General features: G+C 48.1%; 1 protein-coding gene across 5 annotated transcripts in view; it reads right to left on the reverse strand.

Annotated features, from left to right (window-relative positions):
* RIN2 (Ras and Rab interactor 2) overlaps positions 1-23,387 on the reverse strand; it is a 213,231-nt gene that overhangs the window by 108,589 nt on the left and 81,255 nt on the right. For 4 of the 5 annotated variants that reach the window (XR_010987887.1, XM_068143233.1, XM_068143231.1 and 1 more), the window contains one exon: positions 3,692-3,786. The exons of the other annotated variant lie outside the window; for it this stretch is intronic. Coding sequence is in view for 3 of the 4 variants with exons in the window: in XM_068143233.1 (XP_067999334.1) it covers positions 3,692-3,786 (95 nt within the window). In the remaining variant the exon portion in view is untranslated. The remainder of the gene's footprint in view (positions 1-3,691; positions 3,787-23,387) is intronic. 5 annotated transcript variants of the gene reach the window in all.

Here is a 23,387-nt window from a genome sequence, read left to right on the forward strand (position 1 = left end):
CTGAGCAACCTGCAGTGGTGGAGAATGTCCCTGCTGACTGCAGGGGGGTTGGACTAGATGACTTCTGGAGATCCCTTCCAACCCAAACCATTCTATGATTCTACACTAAAGCAAACATATCAGTGCACATCTGATTAGATAATTTATACCAACTTTGATGGAACTTCTTCCTTACATAAAAGCACACAGCTCAGAATGATCCAGTCATACAAAAATGGACCTTATTTATTCAGAGATGGGTTTGGGTTGGAAGGAACCTTCAAGATCATATAGTTCCAACACCCTTGACTTTGTCAGGGACACCTTCCACTAGACCAGGTTGCTCAAGGCCTCAGATTTCATGTTTTACATTTAGCACCTGAAAAGTCTCAGGAAAGAATTAATTTTATCTTGTATTGGGTGGCTGTTATTTCAAAACAAAACTGAATTCAGTTAAGAAGTCATGGAAATTGCATTATTTAGGGGTTTGATGTTAGCTTTACTTACACATTTGCACAAAAATATTTCACAATCAAGCTTAACAAAGTCAGTTTTATTAAACACAAGGGTTAGTGAAATGAGGAGATTTGAAATGAGGAGATTTGACTGTTTCCAGCTAAATGTTACCACTTAGAACTGGCAAATCTTAGTCTTTCATGCATGTGATGTATTCAAAGATACAAGAAGCCTTTTCTTAATTGAAAATTAGCTAATGATCATTGAAATTAATTAGCTGAACCCACTGAAATGGAGAAAGTATCCTTTCTGCCTCTGCAAAAGAACTGAGTTTCCAAAAGCTTTCAAACTTGAACAATGGGCAATCAGGGTCACAGCCAAGGACTTTAATTAGTTCAGTTGTCTTATGTTCTTTAGCACTTGGGCAACAAAGGTGCTGTTCCATGTTTTATTTCAATAAATGCATGTTGCAGTAAGTTTTAGCACATTTCAGAAGTATTCACAGAAAGAAGAAAAAAACCAAAGAAATGCTAAAAACATGGATGTAATTCTAAATAACAAACAACTACCCACTTCATTAACTCACTGCCTTGAAGAACAAAGCCCACCACAGCTCCAGAGCTGGCCCAGACTGTGCAGGAAGATAAAGTGTGGCCAGCAGGTCTAGGGAGGTTCTTCTCCCCCTCTACTCTGCCTTAGTGAGACCACACCTGGAATGCTGTGTCCAGTTTTGGGCTCCCCAGTGCAAGAGAGACAGGGACTTGCAGGAGAGAGTCCAACGGAGAGCCACAAGGATTGCAGGGGACTTGAGCATCTGCCCTATGAAGAGAGACTGAGAGCCCTGGGGCTGTTCAGTCTTGAGAAGACTGAGAGGGGATCTCATCAATGTGTAGAAATGTCTGAGGGGTGGGTGTCAAGTGGAGGGTGCCAAGCTCTTTCCCTTGGTGCACAGTAATAAGCCAAGGAGCAATGGATGCAAACTTGAATGTAGAAGGTTTCACCTCAACATGAGGAGAAACTTTACTCTAAGGGTGACAGAGCACTGGAACAGGCTGCCCAGGGAGGTTGTGGAGTCTCCTTCTCTGGAGACCTTCAAAACACCTGTATGCATTCCTGTGCAGACTGCCCTGGATGATCCTGCTTTGGCAGGGGGGTTGGATTTGATGACTTCTGGAGGTCCCTTCCAACCTCTAACATTCTAGGATTCTATTGAAAAGAGAATGCCTGTATCAGCTGCTTTCCTCTTGCAACAAATATTTCGACATTAAGCTCACATAAAGATTACAATATTGAATATCCTTCAGCTACCTGCTGAACAGCCATTACTAAACAAGCACAACACCTACAGCAAAGGCAAAATGCTGAGGTCCCGCTGTGCCCACTTAAAGGTAGGTGATGAACACTAACAAATCCCCCCAGTCCACAGCTACATGGCATGGTCTATTTTAAACAGACAGAATTTTTATCAGCACTGGAATATGCATCTTAAAACATTTTAAGGCTAAGGACAGGAACAAGCTGCCCAGGGGGGTGGTGGAGTCTACCTCTCTGGAGATATTCAAAACCCACCTGGATGCATTCCTGGGTGATCTGCTCTAGGTGATCCTGCTCTGGCAAGGGGTTGGACCGGATGATAGAATAGAATAGAATAGAATAGAATAGAATAGAATAGAATAGAATAGAATAGACCAGACCAGGTTGGAAGAGACCTTCAAGATCATCGCGTCCAACCCATCAACCAATCCAACCCACCTAAACAACTAACCCATGGCACCAAGCACCCCATCAAGTCTCCTCCTGAACACCTCCAATGATGGTGACTCCACCACCTCCCCAGGCAGCCCATTCCAATGGGCAATCACTCTCTCTGTATAGAACTTCTTCCTAACATCCAGCCTAAACCTCCCCTGGTGCAGCCTGAGACTGTGTCCTCTTGTTCTGGTACTGGCTGCCTGGGAGAAGAGACCAACCTCTTCCTGTTTACAACCCCCCTTCAAGTAGTTGTAGAGAGCAATAAGGTCACCCCTGAGTCTCCTCCTCTCCAGGCTAAGCAACCCCAGCTCCCTCAGTCTCTCCTCATAGTGCTTGTGTTCCAAACCCCTCACCAACTTTGTTGCCCTTCTCTGGACTCGTTCCAGCAAGTCAACATCCTTCCTAAACTGAGGGGCCCAGAACTGGACACAGTACTTTCAAGGTCCCTTCCAGCCCCTCACATTCTGTAATTCTGTGATATGCTCCCATTTATTTCATTTATTTTTCTTTAAATGTGTAAAATACTTGCACATAATGGAACTTAAACACATAACCCACTTAACCATCAGCTCATAACAGTCAACATTTGGCTTCCTAAGCTGAGAATACCAAAAACACATGCCATTGTACAATGGATCTCCACAGAGCCATTTGAAGCAATGAACATTTTCAGTCTATACAGCGTGAAAGCAAAGCTCTCTGCCATAGACAGCTGGAAACACATTAGCAGTTTCCTGCTTCAGGCATTCATCAGTATCCAAGGCTTGTGCCGAGGAAGCAGAAGTGGAGTTTAGAAAATATTAAGGCAAATCCACAGAACAATTTAAATGTCTGGGTGCTCCTCCTGCACAAAGGCAGATTCCTGGAACCAAAAGCAAGATTAATCTACACAATCTATGCTGCTGAGCTGAAAAGCGCTAAGACAGAAGCTGCCCAGGAGAGCGTGGCTGTTGCAGTTTGAGCTGGGTGCCCCCTGCTGTGTTTACTTCCTGTGTCCAGAAGTCCAGCCCAGAGGGGTGGACACAGGAAGTTATGTATTTCTTACCACAATTCTTTGCACCACTATAAGATCCAGTGCGGAGTCTAGCACTTCCTCTTCTCTTCCTCCTCTGTCAGCCGGTAACTGGGGGAGATGCCTCCTGGCTTTGGGCCTGGCTAGGCCCAAGGCCACAGGGGGATGGGCAGTCTCAGACCTGGCTAACTGAGACTAGCCTAGCAGTGGGAGGGGGAAGAAGGAGCCCTGGGGGTCTCGGGTGTACCCTCAGGTGGGGATGGGATGTCTCTGGGTTTGCTTTGGGATCTCTTTTTTCACTGCACTTTTGGTTTTCTGTAAACATTCACTGCTTTCTATTTAAACTTTCCATCACTTTTGCAAACCGTTTGTCTGAGTTATTATTATTTCTGCCCATGGTGGGGTGGGGGCTGCCTCAACCCAGCACAGCAGCGAAAACATTCCTGGCCCGTCACACCTCGGAGGAGCTACAAAACAAACAGTTTTAATCACCTTGGCAAATGGGCAGCTTCATCTTCCACTGTGAGACCTGTCTGTAGCATCTCCTGTTTCAGTTCTCCGATTTCTGAGGCAATTGTGTCAATGAGCTAGAAAGGGACAAAAATAGGATGACGTCAAGTGAGTGGAAGAGGTGTGGAGAGCGGCAGCCTGGGCAAGTTTAGTCACCTGAGATTACAAACTCCCTTCTTTTTTTTTTTAATTGAATCCTATTTGGACTTCCCCTTGCAAAGGAAAAAGTTAAGGGTTGGGGCCACTTCTGATCATTGTTGGAGAAAGAGTGATTTGCTAGCCAGATGTCTGGGAAACATCTTATTGAGCAGAAAGTTTGCAAGGCTTGTTGTCTTGAACATTCTTTGCAGCAACTGCATCAAGTATGCTTGACACACCACCATAACAGCATAAAAACCCTGGCAGCGTTCCCTTGCTGTGGTGAAACCCAATGCAGTGATGCCATCTCCTTTGCCCCCACCCCTACATCTCAGAGCAAACAAACAAAACCCCAGGCAGATGAAATCAAAAGAGCTTTCTAGTCCAAGTCAGAACAGTCTTCAGAGCTGCCACAAGACTGCCCTGAGTCCCACTATCGTTAGGAAGCTCAGCATAGCTGCATCTTAAGGAATTGCAGGCAACATTTTCCTATACTGTTTGGTTGGCAGTTTTTCTCTAGCTCAGAAATCCACCCCCTGCTTTGCTATGCAGCATGATACTGATCAGTTCAAGAGAACTTTCATTCTCCACTTACAATAGGCCAACTCCAGTGAGTACACCTTATGTGAGAATTAATCACCCTATCCTCCATCCATACCACATGGCTTTTTTCTGTCAAGGACAGAGCTCCCAGCCATGCTGTATCACTGGCATTACAGCCTACAAAGATCTTCCACCTGCTGACTCTCAAACACCCCCATGAGTCACTGCAGTGAGATGTGAGCAATGCCTTCCTGACCATGAGAAAGAGCAGCAGGAGGAACTCACACCATCCCAGCTGAGTAGCCTCACATCTCACGGCAGCACTCTGCACCCCCACGAAGCAGCACCTCTAAAACACAGCCACCAAGCACCCTGCTAGGCACAGGTAAATTCCTCCTTCCTTTTGCATAGGGGATCAATCCAGCCCCCAAGTGAAAAATACAGGTGGCAGTGAGTCCGGCTAGAAAGCTATTGCATCATCATGCACGTCTGGTGGTGCTGTGGGTATCGCCTCGGAGGGAAGCTTTGACCTGGGTGCAGTACCAGGTTCCACCAACACACGGCTAATTGTATCTTGCAGACAGATCACACTGGGTGGTTCTTCCCTCTTCTAAAGCCTCAATCACCATCATCCATAACACATTTATTCTTGTAAACTTCTGACATGATACAGCTGCAATTCTCACTGACCTGATCCTGATGGAGCAGAAGTTTTGTGCTGTGGTGTGCTGGCCCCCAACAGGGTAGTTCCTCTCCTTCCCTAGGGCTGCCTTGGCTGTTTATCTAACTGCTTCAGCTTGCTAGAAGGTTAGAAGACTTCTTGATTTTGTATTTTGCTTCATTTTCTGCTGTCTTAATCACCTGAACCTAATCTCTGAGGGGGTCAGACAAGCTCCAGAGCAGACACCAGAAAACAGAGGAGAGTACCAGGTTGGGAGTACATCTGCCCTTTTCATACTAGCTCCCATCTGCCCCAATGTGAAATCACACCCTGTTGCCCATCCACCTCAGCAAATGGCCCAGGGTTTGGGGTTGTTTTTGCTGACCTGGAAATAGAGAACCTATGCCTTGCTTTAGGCACCCCAAAATAGCCAATAACTGTGTTCACAGATTTATGGAATGGTTTAAGTTGGATGGGACCTTGACGCTCATCTAGTGCCAAGGCCACTGCCACCATGGGCAGAGACACCATCCACTAGACCAAGTTGCTCAAGGACTTATCCAGCCTGGCCTTGAACACCTCCAGGGAGGGAGCATTCATGATCATCCTGGGCAACCTGTTCCAGTGTCTCACCACCCTCACTGGAAAGAATTTCTTTCTAATACCCAGCCTGGATCTCCCCTCCTCCAGCTTCAATCCATTCCCTCTCACCCTATCAGTACAAGCCCTTTAGAAACACAATACTCTTTTGTTGTTGTTTTCCTTTGCTTTGTTGTTGTTTGGGTTAATTTTTTTTTATTGTTTGTGGATATGGGGTTTGTTGATTTGTTGTTGTTGTATTTTTGTTTTGTTTTATTTCCTCTTTTGATAACCTGCTAATACCTTCTGCAAATGACATTCTTTTTCATACTAAAAAAAACCCCAGAAAATAATACAAAACCTACTCTTCTCCTGACTTAATAATAAAAAAAAGGCTTGGGTACTTGTATCATTTGTATATTCTCCTAATTACCTGACACACACCCTTATGACAGCACCTGACAAACCATTTTCTGTTAAATACCATAAGGTGCACTCATGATTTCATGACCTGGCAGATGAGGTTGCTAAACCCCTCTCTATTATATTTCAAAAGTCATGGCAATCTGGTGAAGTCCCCACAGACTGGAAAAGGGGAAACATTGCCCCCATTTTCAAAAAGGGTAAGAAGGAGGAACCAGGAACCAGGGAACCAGGGACCAGGAACCAGGAACCAGGGAACTACAGGCCAGTCAGTCTCACCTCTGTGCCTGGAAAGATCATGGAGCAGATCCTCCTGGAGTCACTACTGGCTCAGAAGAATAGTGAAGAGGTGATTGGGAACAGTCAGCATGGCTTTGCCAAGGGCAAATCCTGCCTGACCAACCTGGTGGCCTTCTATGAGCAGGTGACAAAATTAATAGATGAGGGGAGAGCAACTGATGTCGTTTACCTGGACCTGAGCAAAGCCTTCGACACTGTCCCGCACCACATCCTGGTCTCCAAACTGGTGACACATGGGTTTGATGGGTGGACCACTAGATGGATAAGGAACTGGCTTGATGGCCGCACCCAAAGAGTGGCTGTCAATGCATCCATGTCCCAGTGGAGGCCAGTGACAAGCGGAGTCCCTCAGGGGTCAGTCCTGGGACCTGTCTTGTTCAACATCTTTGTGGGTGACATGGACAGTGGCATTGAGTGCACCCTCAGCAAGTTTGCTGACGACACCAAGCTGTGTGGTGCAGCAGACACGCTGGAGGGAAGGGAGGTGTTGAGGGTTGGAAGGGTAAGGCCGAAAAGCCTCCTCCCTCCCCCCTGTAAAGTAATGGGAAAAAAAGTTGAAAAGGGAAAAAAAACAAAACTCACAGCTGAATTAGCAAAGCAGGGGGTGCTGTATATTTACAAAGCCGTTTAGGGAAATGCATCGATATATATACAGAATTTACAGTATTTACAATATATACAGAAATATACAACAAAGTAGCACAGAAATAAGAGAGTTCCCCCCCCCTCTGCTGAGGGGGTTCCCCACCTCTGCTCCCCCTTCTCTCCCCCTTTCCCCAGAGAGGGTTAGAAAGAGAGAAAAGAGAAAAAAATTAGAAGCAGTTATGTGTTAATTGGAAAGCAGTTAATACAGGCCTTGCAGTTTATCAGTTTCAAGGTCAAGCCTTGGCCGAAAGCCCAGAACGCTGTGAGCTGCAAAGCCACCGAAGGAGGGAAGACAGACTGACCAGAAAAGTGCAGGAATTTCCATGATACTCTGCTGCACTCCCAGTTCAGAAGGTGCTTCCTCCCACTCTACCAATTAAATTAGTTTAGATCCGTCTTTTTCATTTACAAACATCCGACTACAATATTCCCTTTCTTAAGGGGACAGCCCCAAACAGTCACAGGAGGCCATCCAGAGGGACCTTGACAGGCTGGAGAGGTGGGCACAAGCCAACCTCATGAAGTTCAATAAGAGCAAGTGCAGGGTCCTGCATCTGGGTCGAGGCAATCCCAGGCACAAATACAGGCTGGGCAGTAACTGGCTGGAAAGCAGCCCAGAGGAGAGAGACTTGGGGGTGCTGGTGGACGAGAAGCTCAACATGAGCTCTCAATGTGCACTTGTAGCCCGCAAAGCCAATCAGATCCTGGGCTGCATCAGGAGAAGTGTGGCCAGCAGGTCGAGGGAGGTGATCCTCCCCCTCTATTCAGCCCTGGTGAGACCCCGTTCTGGAGCCCCTATTACAAGAGGGATGTGGAGGTGCTGCACGTGTCCAGAGAAGGGCCACAAGGATGATCAGAGGGCTGGAGCACCTCTCCTATGAGGACAGACTGAAGGAGTTGGGGCTGTTCAGTCTGCAGAAGAGAAGGCTCTGAGGTGACTTAATTGTGGCCTTCCAGTATCTGAAGGGGGCCTACAGGAAGGCTGGGGAAGGACTTCTCAGGATCTCAGGTAGTGATAGGACTAGGGGGAATGGAATGAAACTGGAGGTGGGGAGATTCAGGCTGGATGTGAGGAGGAGGTTCCTCACTATGAGAGTGGTGAAACCCTGGAATGGGTTGTCCAGGGAGGTGGTCGAGGCCCCGTCCCTGGAGGTGTTTAAGACCAGGCTGGACGAGGCTCTGTCCAGCCTGATCTAGTGTGGGGTGTCCCTGCCCATGGCAGGGGGGTTGGAACTAGATGATCCTTGTGGTCCCTTCCAACTCTGAATGATAGTATGATACTATGATACTGTGACCTCTGTGGTGGGTTAATGCCCTTTTCTGAAAACAGAAAAACAAAGCAGGGTGGAGGGCTTGCAGGTACTTTACCCTCCCTGCAGGGTGTTTCCCCCTGGGAAAGCTGAGTCTGTTCCACTCCCCCCTCCCTGCCCAGCTAGAGTATAAAAAAGCAGGACATCATAGCTGTTGGATCTCCTTTTGGCTCCTGCCTCTGCTGGATGAGAGCTACTGCAGCTGCCCTCCTGCTCCTCAGCCACGTGGCCGGACCTGATCTTTTTCCCTGCTGCCTCTGCGCCTCCTCAGAGAAAGACTGGTTTTGTATTATTCTTTTCTGTCCCCCTCCCATCCATTCTTGTTCCTTGCCCTTGTGAACTTTTCCTGTTATTGTCATATATATATAAAGAAAAAAATTCTTCGCCTCTGTACTTCCAAGCCGACTCCAGCAATACCTTTTCTGAAAAAGGAACTGGAAGTAGAAATGGCAATTTTAAAGAACCTGATGGTCCAAGCCTTTGCATGGGTGTTTGGCTGGATCTTTTGGACCCACATCTACAAATTAATAACCTACCATGTGGTGTGGTTAATGATAGAGATGCTGATCAACTGGATAAAAACTTTACCAATGAAGTTAGACATGTATCTCTTGAATTCATTCAATTTCACTGTCAGTGGTAACTTTTCTAACATAGGAAATTTTCCTGAAGCAGGCTATGAAACCAATGGTGTCAATAAAACTGCCTGTGATGGAAAATTGCTTTACATTGCAATATGCTCCATATGCTCAAATGTAATCCTTATAGGGGCATTTGCTGTGACCTTGTTGGGTGGGGGACGAGCTAACCCATTAAGAGCTCTTTGGAGGGTGATAACACACTCCTTTGTGCTCTTTAATGACTGGGGGCGTGTCTGCTGTGGGCATTGTAAGCACTCTGTAAACACAAAGAGGGAGGGGTTGGGTTATAATGAATGTGCCAGATCCCAGCCTGAGCCCCAGGCACAAGGGTTTGCCTCACCACTAGCAGTTCCACAGTTGACCCCTGATGCTCCTGCCAATGCAGTCTCTCTAGCACCGGTCACAACACCCAGGAAAAGAAGTAAAAAATCATCGCCAAGCACAGATGGTGAGGAAGGAACCTCATCAGGCCCCAGCACCTCACAGAACCCAGCGGTGGATGAAGATGACTCAGTGTCGAGGGTTGAGGGGAAGGCCCAGCCTTCTCCCCCCGCTGTAAAGTGAAGGGAAAGAAAAATGAAAGAAAGGAAAAAAAAAACCACAGCCGGATTAGCAAAGGAAATGTGCTGTATTTACAAGCGGTTTAGGAAATGCAGGTTTATATACAGAATTTACAATATTCACAATATATATACAGAAATATACAACAAAGTAACACAGGAATGAGATTCCCTCCTCTGCTGAGGAGGGTTCCCCCCCCTGTACCCCCCTTTTCTCCCCTTTTTCCCCAAAGAGGGTTAGAAAGAGAGAAAAAGAGCAATTGTTAATTAAAGTAGAATGTGTTAGTAGAGGCCTTATGTCGAGGGTTGGAAGGGTAAGGCCAAAAAGCCCCCTCCCTCCCCCCTGTAAAGTAAAGGGAAAGAAAATTGAAGGGAAAGGGAAAAAAAAACCTCACAGCTGAATTAGCAAAGCAGTGGAGCTGTATATTTACAAAGCAGGGAAACGCAGGGAAATATATACAAATTTACAATATTTACAATATATACAAAGATATACAATAAAATAGCACAGAAATGAGAGTTCCCCCCCTCTGCTGAGGGGGTTCCCCACCTCCGCTCTCCCCCTCTCTCCCCCTTTTCCCCAGAGTGGGTTAGAAAGAGAGAGAAAAGAGAAAAAAAGGTTAGAAGCAGTTGTGTTAATTGGAAAGCAGTTAATACAAGCCTTATCAGTTTCAAGGCCAAAGCCTTGGCCGAAAGCCCAGCACAGAGAGCTGCTGCCCTGCGGAGGAGCGGAAGCAAGACTGAAGATAAAAGTGCCGGAGTGCCCAGGATACTCCCCTGCACTCCCAGTTCAGAAGGTGCTTCCTCCCACTCTACCAATGAAATTAGTTTAGATCGTTCTTTTCATTTACCAACTTCCGTCCACCATATTCCCTTTCTTAAGGGGACAGCCCCAACCGGTGACACCTTATCTACTCAAGGTCAGTCTGGCCGAAAGCCCAGAAGCTGTGAGCTGCAGAAGGAGGGGGAGAAAATGCACGACTGAGACTAGTCTCTGCTGAACTCAGAGTTCAAAGTTGCTTTCTACCAATCCACCAATGAAATTAGTTTAGACCTGTCCTTTGTTTATAAAACATTCGGCCATGGTGTCCCTTTTCTTAAAGGCACAACCTCAAACGGTCACACTCAGACCAGGAAATAACTGTTACATAGCTGTCCAGAAAGGAACTAAGGCAAACTCATCTGGATTATGCAAGGAAAGAGGGTGAGCCTATACTAAGGTGGGCCCTGAGATGCTGGGAAGAAGGGGTGGACACAGTGGACCTGGATAAGAGGGAGGCAAAGCTTTTAGGCTCCCTGACTTGTGATGCTGGTCTGGACAACGAGTTAGCCAAACTTGATGGAATACACACTCTCTGGGCCCGGATTCTCAATGCCATCAAGAGCCGGGACTGCTCAAGAGATGACCTGCTCTGGGCCCCAGTTAGATGGACAACTATGGAACAGGGCATTCGGTATCTGAGGCAGATGGCCGTGGTGGAAATAATCTATGGGGATGGCCAGCTCCCTTTGGACCCAGATGAGGTGCCCATGAGACAGCCCTTCGTAAAGAAACTCACCCAGGGTGCTCCTCAGAAATATGCTCACACATTAGGAGGGGTACTCTTGACTGGACAGTATGGAAGTCCTAAAACTGTCTGTGAGTTTGCCAATGATTTAAGGGAATATGAGGACAGTGTAAATCAGAAACCCCTGATCTCAGCCATAGAAACTATGGCTAAAGACATTGTCAAAGAGATCAAGACCTCCATGTCTGAACTGAAAAAGGGGAGCGATGCCTCCTTTTCCCCTTCTCCTTCAGAATGGGTCCAGGTTTCAGCAATCAGGAACAGGTGACCTTCCCCTAGGAGATCACCCCAAGCCAATCGGGGAATGTCAAGGGGGTCCCTGTGGAGATTCCTCTGTGACCATGGAGAGGACATGGACACCTGGCATGACCAACCCACCTCTGCCCTCTGGAACAGGGTGCGGAAACTGCAAGGTGGGCACCACGGGGATAACTCATCCAGAAGGGCTGCCCCAGTTTTCTGGAGTGGTCTCTCTTGCTCAAGAGACCCTTCCCCTAGTAACACAGGACCATGTGACAAGTGTGGACATTGCCGCCAGCATTAGAGGTGCCCTTCCTCCAGCCAGGTGGAGGCCAGGGACAACAGAGTATACTGGGATGTGTATGTGAAATGGCCTGGCACTTCAGAAGCCCTGAAATACCGAGCTCTGGTGGACACAGGGGCCAAATGCACCCTGATACCATCGAGGTACAAAGGGGCTGAGCCCATAAGCATTCAGGGAGTCACAGGAGGCTCACAAGACCTGACTGTACTGCAATCTGAGATAAGCCTGACCAGGAATGAATGGGGAAAGCACGACATAGTGACTGGTCCAGATGCACCTTGCATTCTTGGCATTGACTTTCTGCGGGAGGGATGCTTCAAGGACCCTAGGGGGCACAAGTGGGTGTTTGGGGTGGCAGCTGTGGAGACTGCAGGCAAAGAACAGCTGCCCACCATGCCCGAGCTGTCGGATGACCCCTCCGTAGTGGGCAGCCATAAGGTGCAGGATTTGAAGTTACCTATTGCCTCTCGCATAGTACATTGCAGGCAATACAGGACCAACAGAGACTCTCTGCACCCCATACACCAACTGATTCGACGACTGAAGAGCCAGAAGGTGATCAGCAAGGCTCACTCCCCCTTCAACAGCCCGATATGGCCAGTGCGGAAGGCAAATGGGGAATGGAGACTGACCGTGGACTACCGTGGCCTGAATGAAGTGACTCCTCCAATCAGCGCTGCCGTGCCGAACATGCTGGAGCTCCAGTACGAGCTAGAATCAAAAGTGGCCAAGTGGTATGCCACAATTGACATTGCTAATGCCTTTTTCTCCATCCCCATTGCAGAAGAATGCAGGCCACAGTTTGCTTTCACCTGGAGGGGAGTACAGTATCAATGGAATCGGTTGCCTCAGGGCTGGGTCCATAGCTCAACCATCTGCCATGAGGTGATCCAGACTGCCTTAGAGAAAGGTGGAGCCCCTGAGCATCTGCAGTTCATTGATGACATCATTGTATGGGGTGAGACAGCAGAGGAAGTTTACCAGAAGGGTAAGAGGATAATCAACATCCTGTTGGAGGCTGGATTTGCCATCAAGAGAAGCAAGGTGAAAGGGCCTGCCAGGGAGATCCAGTTTCTGGGTGTTAAATGGCAGGATGGCCGTCGCCACATCCCTCAGGAGGTGGTGAACAGGGTAGCCATTATGGTGCAGCCCACGAACAAGAAAGAGACACAGTTGTTTTGGGGGCTTGTGGGCTTCTGGAAAATGCACATTCCCTGGTACAGTCAAATTGTGAAGCCTCTCTTCCATGTAACAAGGAAGAAAAATGATTTTGTGTGGGGACCTCAGCAGCAGGTGGCGTTTGACCAGATCAAACGAGAGGTGGTCCATGCTATGGCTCTGGGACCTGTTAAAACTGGGCCAGAGATCAAGAATGTGCTGTACACTGCAGCTGGTGAGAATGGTCCTGTAGGAAAGCAGAAAGTATCTATGGAAGGTTTCAGGACAAGAAAGAACAACAGGCCACTGATACTGGAAGGATGGCTTGATGATAAAGAAGAGCTGACCGTGGTAAACAACCTGACGTGACAGACAAGAGGACGCTTGCCTCCATGCTGGAGAAGACCAACCTGATATGGGATGAAGATAACAATGGACAGCTGCATATCAAAGGAGAAAACCCAATTAGCAGCAGTGGTGCAAGAATGTCAGGGAATTGCTTACCCTGCCCGATTTTTCCTATATAAGCTGCTTGTTCTGTACCAATAAACGATTCCTGCCTCACCAACATGGGAGTCCGTGCATGCTTTCCGAAATAATGGCGCCCGTATCGGGAATTTCAGTGAGGTCTTTGTCCAGACTCACCCTCGGATTGCACCCCCAGTGAGCCGAACGGGAGAAGTGAACAAACGACGCGTCCATCCCCTACACTTGCAGGTCAGGTACGGGGACTGCGGCCGGGGAAGAATATGGGCCAGGGAGCCACAAAATCACAGCAATTGCACCATGATGTGCTTATGCGAATTATCAAAGAGCAAGGGTACAGACTGAGCTCTCAAAAACTTACCCTTCTTTTGCTGTGGATAAATCGCAATTGTCCCTGGTATCCTGAATCAGGGACATACGAATTAACAGAGTGGAACAGGGTTGGAGAGACCCTCTCAGAAGCACAAAAATCCGGGGATGATTTTTCACCGGACATTTTAATAACGTGGCGCATACTATGGCTAGCGCTGACCACGCTAATGAGTAAATCCAACAGCGCTTCACCCTCGGGGACTCTAAACGCTCCCATTACCCGTGCGGGCCCTCAGAAGCAGGATGAGCTTCCTACAAACAACACAACACAGACAGAAACAAGCGGTCTGGCCGCAGGGCACACGGGGGAGGAAAGAATAGGCACTGATGACCCGCTAATGAAAGCACGGTCACAAAAGCTCCTAGTTGAACAGCGAAAGAGGCCGTTTGACGTGCCCCTTAAGAAGTCTAAGACACTGCCTGATGCAAATGCAAAATACGGGGACAGCAGCTCTGAGTCAGACCCAGAGCCGCATGATCCTTTCGATCAGGGCTCCACAGCTACAGAAAAGGAGCCAGGTTTATATCCACAGGTACCTCTGCTTAAGGCAGCCGTCGCAGCTACAGAAGGAACAAATCCTCCGGCGGAGCAGAAGAAACAAAGAAAACCAGATGCAAAGTTAAAACCACCAACTCAAGTAACCGATGAAAAACTAATTTCTTTTGATTCTGACAGCTCTGTTACTCAAGAATCGCTCGACAAATCAAACCAGCCACTTTTCCAACCCACAGCACCAAGGTTATCTTCCTCTCTTCCCTTAAATACCACTACTGAAGTTCTTAACTCTGTTCCCTATCCCTTTCCTTTTCCAGCAGGTTTTTACACTCAGCCTCATTCGGTTCCTACACCCCAGCAGGCGGGGGCTTTGTCTACCCCCCCGCCACCTTATGGAGGTGTTTGTGTACCTCCTGCCGCTATTATGAGTAATATGGGGGTGAGGGATAACGGGATGCTTTATCAAGGAGGCAATGTGCAGGATGGTGTTAAAATGTCTAATGGATTGTTGATTAATGAACATGTTCCAAGTGTAGCTACACGACTGCAGATTTCAATTTCTGATGTTTTGATGGATAAAGATGATAAGGGTTTTATAAATACAGAAATGTTACAGATGCGTGCGATGCCAGTAGTGATGGAAAACAGACCAGGAGTTGGGACTGTTCCCGTGTATCAGTCTCTGTCCTATGATATCTTAAGGGCTTCTCCCCTAAGTGGTGAGCAGGGGGTGAAGCATGATCCAGTAGCTCACCAAAAAATTGTAAAAGGATAAAGATGAAATCACCAAAAAAAAAAAAAAAAAAAAAAAACCCAAAAAAGGAAAAGGAAAAAATAAAAACAAGGAAAAAAAAAGAAAAAAAAAAGGAAAAAAAGGAAGAAAAAAAAGAGAAAAAAAAAAAAAAAGGGGTGTGTGTGTGAAACCTGGCAGTAGCAGTTTTGTATGTTTTGAGGTTGTGTTTCTCATTTAAACTCTAATGTTGAAGATTCCTTGATGCACTGTCAGAAGGACTTGCCTTGTCACAATATAAAAGACCTCTCATTTAAAGGCATTTTAGTAGAACGTGTACTATGTAGTTCCTTTGCTACTGTGTCTACTACCCACCCATATGTATTAGGAATAGGCATTGATTGTATAATCTATAACAAATCAAGCATATATCATCTTAGTTGTAGCAATATTACTTTTAAGACTTGTATTATTGATAAAGACATTGATCAGCGGAGCATGATTATTCCCTTCTGAAGAAGGGCAGAGGTATGGATTCCAGTGAATATGACAAGAGGATGGGAGAGTGAGAATGGATTGGACCATGTCATCAGGCTATTAGACCAGGGACTAAAAGATTCTAGAAAAAGGGCAAAAAGATTTGTGGGATGGTTAATTTTTTGCTATAATATCAGCTCTGATAATATTAGCATCTGCTGCTGCTTCAGTTACAGCTTTGACAAAGGGCATACAAACTGCAGACACAGTGAGAACTTTATTAACCAATGTGACAAATGATTTGCAGATGCAGGAAGCTATAGATGAGGAAATAATGGCAAGGCTATATGCACTTGAGGCCAGCGTTGTTTGGTTAGGAGACCAACAAGCTGCCTTGCAGACCCATATGATGCTGCAGTGTGATTGGGAATATCATAAGAAGGACATGTGTGTAACATCCTTGTCTTGGAATGACTCTCAGCATGATTGGAACTCAGTAAGATCACACTTACAAGGGGCCTTCGATAGCTCCTTGAAATATAATGTCCAAACATTGAAGCATCAGCTGGAACTGCAATTAGCAAATATACAACAGGTGTGGATTGATTCAACATGGCAAGCACTGAACAAAGATCTTAGCTGGTTGAATCCAAAAAATTGGTTCTCAGGTCTGAATCTACGAGTGTGGGTTATAGGTGGAATCCTGGTAGTGATTGGTATTGTAATTGTAGTGTTAATGGTATTTGTAATCATAGCTTTTAGGAATACGAGGATGGTCAGAACACAAGTGATGGCTGCTGTTTTAAACAATATAAAAATGGGGAGTTGTAGGAAAGCAGAAAGTATCTATGGAAGGTTTCAGGACAAGAAAGAACAACAGGCCACTGATACTGGAAGGATGGCTTGATGATAAAGAAGAGCTGACCGTGGTAAACAACCTGACGTGCCAGACAAGAGGACGCTTGCCTCCATGCTGGAGAAGACCAACCTGATATGGGATGAAGATAACAATGGACAGCTGCATATCAAAGGAGAAAACCCAATTAGCAGCAGTGGTGCAAGAATGTCAGGGAATTGCTTACCCTGCCCGATTTTTCCTATATAAGCTGCTTGTTCTGTACCAATAAATGATTCCTGCCTCACCAACATGGGAGTCCGTGCATGCTTTCCGAAATGGTCCTACATGGAGCTTGTGGCAGAAGGCTCCTGGTGAAACCAGGGGCAGGCCCCTAGGTTTCTGGGGTAAGGGGTACAAAGGCTCCGAGGCCAACTACACCGCGACAGAGAAGGAAATCCTAGCTGCCTATGAGGGCGTCCGGGCTGCCTCTGAAGTAATTGGGACTGAGTCACCTCTATTTCTAGCTCTGAGGCTTCCAGTCCTGACCTGGATGTTCAAAGGGAGAGGCTCAACCCCACATCATGCCACAGATGCTACCTGGAGTAAGTGGATGGCCCTGATAACTCAGCGAGCTCGGATGGGGAGCTTCGAACGCCCTGGCATAGTGGAAGTAATCACCAAATGGCCAGAGGGTGCTGACTTTGGAATGCCACCAGAGCAGACAGTAACCCGTGCTGAGGAGGCTCCCCCATATAATGATCTCCCTGACAACGAGAAGGGCTATGCTCTATTTACAGATGGGTCCTGCCGGCTTGTAGGAAGCAAGCGGAGATGGAAGGCAGCTGTCTGGAGCCCAACAAGGCAAGTGGCAGAAGCAAGGGATGGAGGAGGCGAATCCAGTCAGTACGCAGAAGTAAAAGCTGTCCAGCTGGCCCTGGATATAGCAGAACGAGAGAACTGGCCAGTGCTGTGCCTCTACACTGACTCCTGGATGGTAGCCAACGCCTTATGGGGGTGGCTGAAGGAATGCAGGAGGAATGGGTGGCAGAGAAAAGGGAAGCCTGCTTGGGCCGCTGACCTGTGGCAAGACATCGCTGCCCGCCTGGACAGGCTGCCAACAAAGGTACGGCACATCAATGCACACATCCCCAAGAGCAGAGCCACAGAGGAGCACAAGCACAACCACCAAGCAGACCTGGCTGCTAAGATCACAGTATCACAGTATCACAGTATCACTTAGGTTGGAAAGGACCTCGAGGATCATCGAGTCCAACCTATCAACACAGACCCCATGACTAGACCATGGCACCAAGTGCCACGTCCAATCTCCTCTTGAACGCCTCCAGAGACGATGAATCAACCACCTCCCAGGGCAACCCGTTCCAATGACGAATGACTCGCTCGGTGAAGAATTTCCTCCTCACCTTGAGTCTAAACCTCCCCTGGCGCAGCTTGAGACTGTGTCCCCTTGTTCTGGTGCTGGTTGCCTGGGAGAAGAGGCCAACCCCTTCCTGGCTACAACCACCTTTCAGGTAGTTGTAGAGGGCAATGAGGTCACCCCTGAGCCTCCTCTTCTCCAGGCTAAACAATCCCAGCTCCCTCAGCCTCTCCTCATAGGGCTTGTGCTCAAGGCCTCTCACCAGCCTTGTTGCCCTTCTCTGGACACGCTCAAGTGTTTCGATGTCCTTCATAAACTGAGGGACCCAGAACTGGACACAGGACTCAAGGTGCGGCCTAACCAAAGCAGAGTACAGGGGCACAATGACCTCCCTGCTCCTGCTGGCCACACTATTCCTAATGCAGGCCAGGATGCCATTGGCCCTCCTGGCCACCTGGGCACACTGCTAGCTCATATTCAGGTGGCTGTCGATCAGCACCCCCAGGTCCCTCTCTGTTTGGGAGCTCTCCAGCCACTCCGACCCCAGCCTGTAGCTCTGCATGGGATTGCCGTAGCCAAAGTGCAGCACTCGGCACTTGGACTTGTTGAATGCCATCCCACTGGACTCTGTCCATCTGTCCAGTCGGTCGAGGTCCCTCTACAGAGCCTTTCTACCCTCTAACTGACTAACATCTGCCCCTAACTTTGTGTCATTTGCAAACTTGCTGATGACTGACTCGACCCCCTCATCCAGATCATCAATGAAGATGTTAAAGAGGATGGGGCCCAGCACTGAACCCTGGGGGACACCACTGGTGACTGGCCGCCAGCTGGATGTGGCACCGTTCACTACCACTCTCTGGGCCCGGCCCTCCAGCCAGTTCCTAACTCAGCACAGAGTGTAGTGGTCCAATCCACGGGCTGACAGCTTAGCCAGCAGTTTGCTGTGGGGGACGGTGTCAAAGGCCTTGCTGAAGTCCAGGTAGACCACATCCACAGGCCTCCCCACATCCACCAGACGGGTCACCTGATCATAGAAGGAGATCAGGTTGGAGAGGCAGGACCTGCCCCTCCTAAATCCATGCTGGCTGGACCTGAGCCCTTGGCCATCCTTCAGGTGCGCAGTTATTGCCGCCAGGATAATCTGCTCCATCACTTTTCCTGGCACTGAGGTCAGGCTGACTGGCCTGTAGTTTCCAGGTTCCTCCATCTGACCCTTCTTGTGGATGGGGACCACATTGGCCAGTTTCCAGTCATCTGGGACCTCACCTGTGAGCCAGGACTGGAGGAAAATGATGGAGAGCGGCTTGGCCAGCTCATCAGCCAGCTCTCTCAGCAAAGATCAACCCAAGAGACTTGTACTGGGAACACAAGGGTGAGCTGTTCTTAGCTCGCTGGGCCCATGACACTTCTGGCCACCAAGGGAGAGATGCCACATACCGGTGGGCTCGGGACAGATCCGTGGACATCTCTATGGAGGCCATCTCACAGGTCATCCATGAGTGTGACATCTGTGCTGCCATCAAGCAGGCCAAGCGCATTAAGCCTCTGTGGTATGGGGGGGAGATGGTCGAAATATGAATATGGAGAGGCCTGGCAGATAGACTACATCACCCCTCCTCAGTCTCACAGTGGCAAGCAGTATGTGCTGACCATGGTGGAGGCAAGTACAGGGTGGCTGGAGACCTACCCAGTACCTCATGCCACTGCTCGCAACACCATCCTGGGCCTAGAGAGACATATCCTGTGGAGACATGGCACCCCCGGGAGGATTGAATCAGACAATGGAACCCACTTCAGGAACCATCTCATAAGGGACTAGGCAAAGGAACATGGGATTGAGTGGATTTACCACATCCCATACCATGCACCAGCTGCAAGGAAGGTTGAGTGCTACAATGGCTTGCTAAAGACCACCCTAAAAGCCATGGGGGGTGGAACCTTCAGAAACTGGGAAAAGCACCTAGCTCAAGCCACTTGGTTAGTGAACAGCAGAGGATCTGTGAACCGAGCTGGTCCTGCCCAGTCCGACCTGCTGCAAACAGTGGATGGAGATGGAGTTCCTGTGATTGCTGAGAAGAACCTGCTGGGGAAGTCAGTGTGGGTTTTCCCTGCTGCTGGTGGGGGCTGGTGGGTGGTCTCGGCTGAGGGTCCTGGTCACACGTACTGGGTCATGTTAGAAACTGGGGACATTCAGTGTATCCCACAGCAGAATGTGACTCTGGCTGAGAGGGGATGAACTCAGAGGAGGCAACATTCATCAATGTAATTATGTGAATAGTTATAAGTTGTTCTAAGTTTCTCCATCCTAGCTTAATACCAGCCTAGCATCCAGGACTCAACGTACCCACTGCACACCAACCCAAAGAGCTCCTGCATCATCTCACCTGCACCCGTTCCTGATGTCCCTACAGCAACGGACTGTTCCTGATTTTTTTTTTTTCCCCCCTTTCAAAGACAGACTGATTCCTGATTCTTCTCCACATGCCTGCCCAGTTCAAGCACCACCTACAGTGACCATCACCAGAGAGAGAGAGAGACTGCCCTGGGAGAGAGCAAGCCGGGATAGCAAGGGACTTGCACCAAGGATTCAAGTACCACATGTCAAGATTGCGTGAAGGGGCTGTGGCAGGAGGGAGGAAGTGGAACAGAGGGGTGGATTGTGGTGGGTTAACGCCTCTTTCTGAAAACAAAAGAAGAAAGCAGGGTGGAGGGCTTGCGGGTACTTTACCCTCCCTGCAGGGCGTTTCCCCCTGGGAAAGCTGAGTCTGTTCCACTCCCCCCTCCCTGCCCAGCTAGGGTATAAAAAGCAGGACATCATAGCTGTTGGATCTCCTTTTGGCTCCTGCCTCTGCTGGATGAGAGCTACTGCAGCTGCCCTCCTGCTCCTCAGCCACATGGCCGGACCTGATCCTTTTCCCTGCTGCCTCCGCACCTCCTCAGAGAAAGACTGGTTTTGTATTATTCTTTTTTCTGTCCCCCTCCCATCCATTCTTGTTCCTTGCCCTTGTGAACCTTTTTTTTTTCCTGTTATTGCCATATATATAATTTGAAGAAAAATTCTTCGCCTCTGTACTTCCAAGCTGACTCCAGATTGTTGTTTAGTGGATTTGCTCCTTACCCCTTTTTTTTCCCTTTCCCTGTTTGGAGGGAGGAGGGGGGGGGGGGGAGTGGGGAAGAGATTCTCAGCCTTTTCCCCATTTGAGCTTTTAACTCTCAGTTAAGGCTCAAACCACTACAGATCCCCTCTCAGCCTTCTCCTCTCAACACTAAACAGCCTCAGGTCTCTCAGTCTTTCTTCATGGGAGAGATGTTCAAGTCCTTTCATCATCCTCATAGCTCTTTGTTGGTCTCTCTCCAGTAGATCCTTGTCTCTTGAATTGGGGAGCCCAAAACTGGGTACAGTATTCCAGGGCTTGGTAGAGGGGGATGATAGCATGCCCAGGACGAGACACAGATCAGTGCCTCTCTCAACAGCTCAGCATAACTACAGGTCTTACTCCTCATTCTACTCATGAAGTATCTCCTAGTCCCAAGGAGAAAACAGATGGTTTTGACCCAATATCTTTTTCAGGACATTTTGGGGTCAAACAAATTCAAAACCATAAAAATAAACCCCATCACTTATATCTCACTGCATGGGAACTCAGCTCCTGGGCTTTTTGTGTTGAAATGGAACTAAGCTTGCACAAATTGTTCAAACAAAAATGTCATCTTTCAGAGAGTGCACTGAAAGAGTCAACCACTACAGGGTGTTTCCAAGCCCTGAGATTTACAACATCTAAAGAGGAAAAGGTAAGATCCATGCTTCTCATCTGACATGGGAACACAGGCTAAAGACAGCAAGGATCATTATCAGCCCGGACAAATGTGTCACAGCACTTAAAACCCCCCTCTCCTTCCTGACAGCATCTCATTTTTCATTCTTTCTGGAGGCTTGCATCCGCTTTGGCATCACATCTTTTCCTTCCTGTTTTGATAAGCGGAGCGGAGCAACCCTCAAAGAGAAGCCTGTGTAACACGGCGTCAAAGGGCCAGCGATGAGCCAAACTGGGAATGCTATTTCTGAACTTCTCCAAGTGTCTGAACACAACCAAATATTTTTAATACATGGCTGAAATTCCTGGTTATCTTGCACAGTGAGCTATGAATGCTAAAGAGCACTAATATTAGGCAGTGCCCTACTCATCAGTAAGCCCCAAAGCTTTACCTGAGGTTTGATTTTGGGGATAGAGAAGCTTTAGTGGTGTAAAACACTGATGCCAGCTCAATTAAGATTGGAATGCTTTTCTAAGGAAGAGGATGGATCAGTAACAAGGATGTTTATCAGAGACACATTCAGTTCCTTGCATTACCACAGATTCCTTCTGTAACCTCTGGCAAACTATTCAGACCCAGAACTATCAAGCTCAACTCCATCTTTGATTCATTTTTACTACTTGGTGGCTTGGTGCTGTCTTGGTCCGGAGAGGGAAAGAGACTCAAGTTCTTTTTGAATATTCCCGTGATGTGAAATTAGAGGCACAAACAAGGCCAAAATATCAACAGCTAGACTATTTATTACATAAATAAAGTGGAAATAAGAAGGGGAGAGGGAGAAAATAGAGAGGGAGAGAGAGAGGAGAGAGAGAAGAGGAAAGGAATTATATTACCACACCCCTCACCCGCCCCAAGACATTTTGAGTCTGTGGAGGAAAGGTGCTGCAGGAGATGTTGGGTTTGTAGAGAAAGGGTGCTGAGGCTTTGGATGGAGAAGAGATGTGGTCCAGAGATGTGGGGAGTGCCCAAAGGCATGAGATTGAACACATCTAAGTGCTGGGTTCTACACATTGGCCACAGCAACCCCATGCAGTGCTATAGGCTGGGGTCAGAGTGACTGGAGAGCAGCCAGGCAGAAAGGGTCCTGGGGGTATTGGTTGAGAGCCTGCTGAACATGAGCCAGCAGTGTGGCCAGGTGGCCAAGAAGGCCAAGGGCATCCTGGCCTGGATCAGGAAGAGTGTGGCCAGCCAGGAGCAGGGAAGTCATTCTGCCCTGTACTCAGCACTGGTTAGTTGCACATTCAAAACACTGATTTGCGCCCCAGTGTCAATAAGGAATTTTACAGCAGTTCGAGTAGGTCCAGTGGGAATCAAAATGAAAGGCTCTGGATCCTCAGACCATTGACAGGTATTAACAAAGCGATGAGTGAGGCCTGGAACAGTCACCGCTGTGTCTAGTTTTTTGGCTTTTTATCTGGGCTCTGGCGGCGAGGTATGAAGGGGTTAGCATCCTTGCTGGGTGAAACAGTTTTAGGACTGCTGCTTCCAGCTTCATTCTTCCCCTTGCCGCGGTGGTCACTTCGGTAGTTGTCCTCTTCCCAGCTGCCGGATTTATTTTGTATGCTCAGCACTACTCCTTTTAACAGTCCCGATGATAAAGGCGCTATCACAAATTCAGGTACATTCAAAGACAGTGCTAGTCGATACCATTTCTCTCTGAGTGAAGACGATCTATTAGAAGTACACCGTTTATCTCTCCAGTGGTCGGAATTTCTCCCTCTGGGACTTCCCGAGTGACGGCGATCTGACTCCGGGCTGCTGCTTGAACCCGCAGAAGTCATAGTAGGGGATGTCTTAGTGTGGCGCACTTCCTGCTTTTTCCCCCGCGGTGTCGCCGCGTGGTTGCCTTTGAAACCAGTATGGCGTCTGTCGCTGGGAGTCTTGGCCATGAGCGTATGATCAGAGTAGCCCAAGTCTCGGCCCTTGTGGGATAATGCCATCAGAAGCTCTTCCCAAGTTAATTGGTGTTCCCGGGAATTAGTAGAGGCATTATTCCTTTCAACTACTCGTTC

Source organism: Melanerpes formicivorus, unplaced genomic scaffold (assembly GCF_026170545.1).
Source record: "Melanerpes formicivorus ecotype bairdi unplaced genomic scaffold, bMelFor1.0.p_v2 SCAF_9, whole genome shotgun sequence".
NCBI classification, from domain to species: domain Eukaryota; kingdom Metazoa; phylum Chordata; class Aves; order Piciformes; family Picidae; genus Melanerpes; species Melanerpes formicivorus.